General features: G+C 36.3%; 1 protein-coding gene across 1 annotated transcript; it reads left to right on the forward strand.

Moving 5' to 3' along the window:
* The first annotated feature begins 699 nt into the window (after positions 1 to 699).
* On the forward strand, positions 700 to 2354 carry LOC110922538 (aspartic proteinase PCS1). Its single transcript, XM_022166830.2, has one exon. It carries the CDS (start codon positions 812 to 814, stop codon positions 2096 to 2098), a length of 1287 nt encoding a protein of 428 aa, XP_022022522.1. The 5' UTR covers positions 700 to 811; the 3' UTR covers positions 2099 to 2354.
* Positions 2355 to 6161: the final 3807 nt, after the last annotated feature.

Here is a 6161-nt window from a genome sequence, read left to right on the forward strand (position 1 = left end):
CATTCCAATAAACAATAGCAATTTCGCCTTTTATTGTAAACTTTTATTTTTATCCTCTATAGTTTAATCATTTTATTATTTTGTTATTTTTTAAACATTTTACTTTTCTACCTCTAAAATTTAAAAAAATTATCATACAAGTCTTAAACTTTAACGAAGTTTGTTAGTATAAATTCAACGTTGTCTACGTGTTAGTTCACATGAGTTATTTGGTGTTAAAAATTTATGTTTTTGTTTCACATTTTTTCTCGATTTTGGCCATTGTTCAGTTAGCACCGTCTTACGCCCCCCCCCCCCCCCCCCCCCCCCCCCCGTGTTGTACGGTTTTGCGCCCTTCAGACTATTACATATACAAAAACTATATGCATGTATACCTAAGACTATACGGCCATATATGTGGGTTGACATATAGAGTAGTATACGCATATAATTACCGCATATGTAACTACCAATTTGAAAAGGAAAGATAACCATCACCCTTCAAAAATTCTAAATAGAATAACCTGAATATGTAACTACCAATCTGACCTGATTTTGATTTGAGATGGTTGAAATGTTACTATTTTCATGAACCATATCGGTTGGTTGGGTGGACCAACCAATACACCAAACATGACGGAGAAACATATCCCGGTCGGGTCCTACACTTCCCAAAATCCTACAACCATACACACACGTACACACACACTCCCTCACACACACTCACCGTGTTCTATGTGAGAGAGAAGAAACCAACACACAACCATTAAACATATACATACATCCTCTATCTCTATCTCTCTTTCTAGTTTCTAGTTTCTACCCCCTCCCCATGGCCTCTTTCTATCTCTTCCTCATTTATAACCTTTTCTTCTCATCATTTTTTAACTCAATTTATTCAAAAACTTTAATCTTACCACTAAAGATTCAACAAATACCATCCGGGTCGGGTCCAAAACCACCAAACAAGCTTTCTTTCAACCACAATGTTTCTTTAACGGTGGCCCTAGCCGTCGGTACGCCGCCGCAGCAAGTGGTGGTGGTTCTCGACACCGGCAGCGAGCTGACGTGGCTCCGGTGCAAACAAACACCCACCACACCATTATGGTTCGACCCGTTAAACTCCACATCCTACAATCCGGTTGTTTGTTCTCACCCGACTTGCACGACCCGAACCCGAGACCTCATCTTACCCGCTTCATGTGACCCGAAAAACCTCTGCCACGTCATTGTGTCGTACGCTGACGCCACTTCAGTCGAGGGTAATCTTGCCATTGATACGTTTCGGTTTGCGGGTTTTGACCCGACCCGGATTGTATTCGGGTGTATGGATACCGGGTCAAGCTCCGACCCGGATGAGGATTCGAAGTCCACCGGGTTATTGGGTATGAACCGAGGTTCTTTATCGTTTGTTACGCAAATGGGTTACCCGAAGTTCTCGTATTGTATATCGGGTCGGGACTCGACCGGGGTTTTAGTGTTCGGGGAGGTTAACGTGTCGTGGCTCGAACCGTTGAATTACACGCCGTTAGTTAACATATCGACGCCGTTACCTTATTTCGACCGGGTAGCGTACACGGTTCAGCTTGAAGGGATTAAAGTTTCGGAGACGGTTTTGGGTTTGCCGAAATCGATTTATGAACCCGATCACACGGGTGCGGGTCAAACTATGGTGGACTCGGGTACCCAGTTTACTTTCCTTCTCGGGCCGGTTTATACCGCTTTGAGAAACGAGTATTTGAACCAAACTAAAGCGGTTTTACGGGTTTATGAGGATCCGGATTTTGTATTCCAAGGTGCAATGGACCTTTGTTATCGGATTGACCCGACACGGGGCGGGTTACCCGTGTTACCTAGTGTTACCATGATGTTTCGGGGCGCCCAAATGAGTGTTTCGGGTGAGAAGTTGTTGGTTCGAGTACCCGGTTTGATTAAAGGGAATGATGAAATACATTGTTTCACATTTGGGAATTCGGATCTTTTAGGGATTGAAGCTTATGTGATCGGACACCACCATCAACAAAATATGTGGATGGAATTTGATCTTGCAAATTCTCGGGTCGGGTTGGCTGAGGTTAGATGTGACTTAGCAAGTCAAAATCTTGGAGTGGGTCTTTGAGTGATAGATTAAGTGGGACTATTTGGATGATTATTTGACCCGCAGATCAAAGAGGTCAACGTTATCTGATGAGTCGGGTCTATGACCCGACTCTTTAGAATCAGACGACGTAGTGATGTTCACACATGTTTTGATTCATTGGAGCGATTATTTTGTTTACATTGTAAATTGCAACACAATTGATTGTGTTAAAAAATAACTTTGTATTGTAATGTATTAGAACTAGAAGCTATACTAACTTGGAATTTTATTGGTACGGATAAAACAAAGTTGTGTTACTTTGTTACAATATAGAGGAACATTGCATGTGTTTAAAGAAGATTCTTTAATGATGTCCTAATGTTGTTGGTAGTTTGGAAGTAAGAGATATGGTGATCGTCCACCTTTATATTCTTGTAATATGTGTAATAGCTTTTGAATATGATAATAGCTTTCGAAAGAAACAAAACGTCGAGTGTAAGCCAATTCTAATCAAATAAAATCAAAAAAATAAATAATCATTTTTATTGTTGTATTATACATATATAATAATTTCAGAACAATTCATATATGTTGTTATGACGAGTAAACTGTCATTTTGGTCCTTGAGGTTTGGTTAGTTTTGTCATTTTAATTCAAAAGTCAAACCTTTTGCATCTGGGTCCATGTGGTTTCAGTTTTATTGTCATTTTGGTCCAAAAATAAAATCAGGTCATACTTGTCTTATAAAATCCTGCAATTTTATCATTTTTCTCAGGGGCAAATCAGGTCATATTTGTCTTATAAAATATGGTATTTATTTGTAAAAAAGAAATGATCATTTTGCCACTGCGGAAAATGACAAAATTACTGGATTTTATAAGACAAATATGACATGATTTCATTTTTGGACCAAAATGGCAATAAAACTGAAACCATATGGACCCAGATGCAAAAAGTTTGAGTTTTGGACTAAAGTGACAAAATTGACCAAACCACAGGGACCAAAATGACAGTTTACTCTTGTTATGACATATGGAATAATCAGTGTACTTCAGAATGCTAACATGGATATGTAGACACACAAGGTTAAACCGAATAAAAAATGATGTTTTTACGGAGAGGTTAGAAATATCTAGTATATCAGATAAGATAAAGGAGGGAAGATTGAGATGGTTTGGGCATATGAAGAGGAGGCGGACGATAGAGACAGTTAGAGTGGTTGAAACTGTAACGCCTCGCTTTTTGAAACTTACTTTAATTAGAAAGATTATTCTTGTACCTATTTTTGGAAACTTACATCAGTATCGTATTCGTATTTCGCTTCCGTTTTCGTGTTCGTAACTTCGATCGTAATAAATTTAGTATTTCGCACATATTACACCTTGTTTATTTATTCATGTTTGTACATTTAAATCCGCCTATACATTTGACACATAACTCATTCGATACATATTCGTACTTTTAAAGATATACATGACTCTAGACGTTAAATTATACAAACACCTGATTATACGTTCACAATACCCAACCTATACTTTTATTTTATACAAACTCATTACTTAATTTCATCTAACATATGTATATATATGCTTAATAGATTAATTTATCATATATTAATGTTTTGTAGTTATATTATAATATAATATCAATCTTAGAAAGAAAAAAAGGAATATGAAAGACATGCGACATTCAACAACAATCTTTTTCATTCTTATTTAGTCTTTTTACACTATTTTTTTATATTATACATTCAACAGTTAGTATGTAACTAACTTAACATAATGAATTAGACAATATCAAATCTTTTGTGTCACAAATAATAAAAAAAGACAACACAGAATTGCGGCCGGACACTTATGGCTGATTTGTTTGTTGTGTTTTAATTACAAACTTCCCACTCACCTCTTAATATTACAATTTGATTTAATAAGTTAGTTTTAGGTTTAGCATAATATATATTGCCTACTCTATCATGTCACACAAAACAAAAGACAAAGTTAAATGGCTGTCCAGCCATTCCGAGCGCAAGCCTTGATGGCTGTTTTAGTGTTTTTTTTTATTTGATAATTTCCAACCAACTTGCATTTAATGCCAACCCAACTTAACCCTAATCTTCCCCTTATAAATACAACTTAATCTCAGCCTCTCTACCACTTTTGCAACACTCTAATCACTCTAAAACTCTAAAAAAACGCAGCTGAAATCACAGGTTCGAGCAGATTGTTCAGCCTTCACGAAAATGAGCATAACTCACTCAATTCTTATCCGATTCACTCGATTCTTTTTCCTACTTGCTTGTATAATCATGGGGTTCGATTCCTAGACTTCTCCTTGGAGAAATCAGACCTGGAATTGCTCCGAAATTGACCAAAAACTTTCTGTTTTGTTTCAAACTTATGCAAACTTCATCTAACTTGTGTGAAACACATCTCAAACCAATGTCCTAATGCTTACAACCCCTCTTATGGTTGGTTAAGCTTAAAAACATGGTTGAGACATCTAAATCAGAGGTTAAAACCTCATAAACTTTCTGTTTTTAATTAGGGTTTTACCCACAAGTAATGTTCAAGTGTGAAACTTGTTGAATGTGTGATGGTTGGATTAGCTTGGGCTATCCTTCATAAGAATCCACTCATTACTTGATGTTTTGCTATAGATTAGTTGTTGTTAATACCTTGATACTTGTATGTTCATGGCCCTCCTTGTTGTTTATAACAACAAGTGTAGTGGTGAACAATAGAGGTGCCTAAATGGAAGCTTGTTCTTCCTACCTCATGTATGTATTCTATGACACAAAGAGGTACCTAAATGGAGACATTAATCTCCTACCTCATGCTTGAATCTTAAGACTTGTAAACTATATAATATCTAAGTTATTCTATATGTATACATCTAAGTAACTAAGACTTGATGATGACTTAATAGTTATTTGTTAAGTGGACGTTACATCATCTATGACCATGCCCTTGTTACGACTCTAATGGATCTTAGAATCCATGAAATCATACCAACTCTTTTGAGTTTCAATAGTGTCAAGAACAAGAGTTATGCGTACAAGATGATTATTTTCACCTATGTTACTTTCTATATATTAAAAACTCCGAATCTATAATCTTCCGTTATACGCCAAACTCACACACCTACGTTTCCTTGTGTAGAAGGACAAGGTGCTCCGAACTAATTCATCTACAAACTTGCTCTCGGAATTTCAAGTCACCACTTGTAAACCGTGAGTATACTCGTATTTCCCCCTTTTTACTTTTACCACTTTTGGGGTGTAACATGTTTACCTATTAACTTACACATGAACACTTTGTTAAACACATGAACGTTCCTATAACATGCTTGTATACGTGATGACTTGATACTTTAAACTTGGGTTATTCTTATGTGTTGAACTTATCATTAACTTCGTACGAGCCAAACCTTGACATATGTAGCGCTATAGGATTAACGACCCGCCCGTAAACTTGAGGTTATGTCTTGAGCATATTGCGTTTTCTTGGTTTGATATGTTAGACACATGCCATATTTAAGGTTTATCTTGAATCATATGCTTGCCATGAGGAATTGATCACACTTTTTAACTTATGCTATGTACGTACCAAACTTGTATACTCGCCTTTGCTTTTGCATTGAATTGTATTTTTAAACATGTTACAGGTTGATGATGATGAAATGAAAACGGATAGCAAAGATGCCTAAATACTCACTTAGACGTTTAGGTTTAAAGTGTTGTATCAATTTTGTTTATGTTATGTTGAACAATGTTGTTATTTGCTTTTCTTGTAATGTTTTGACATTTATTTTGGAAATGAAATTTGGATTATTAAATTATTGTCACAAATAGCGTTATGATGTCTCGAGCAATCTTCACACTTCGTCTCATCCCGATGTTTCCGCCATTGGTTGGGGTGTGACAGATTGGTATCAGAGCCATAACTATAGGGAATTAGGAAAAGTAGGAATGCTTTAGCCTAGTCTATAGTTTTAGAACCTTATTCGTATGCTTTGCTTGGACTACTACATGATACTTTACTTGTTACTTATTTATGCTCTTTTAAACATGTATGTTACTCATGTGTAATATTCGACATGTTAT

The sequence above is a fragment of the Helianthus annuus genome, chromosome 15, assembly GCF_002127325.2.
Source record: "Helianthus annuus cultivar XRQ/B chromosome 15, HanXRQr2.0-SUNRISE, whole genome shotgun sequence".
Taxonomy (NCBI): Eukaryota; Viridiplantae; Streptophyta; class Magnoliopsida; order Asterales; family Asteraceae; genus Helianthus; species Helianthus annuus.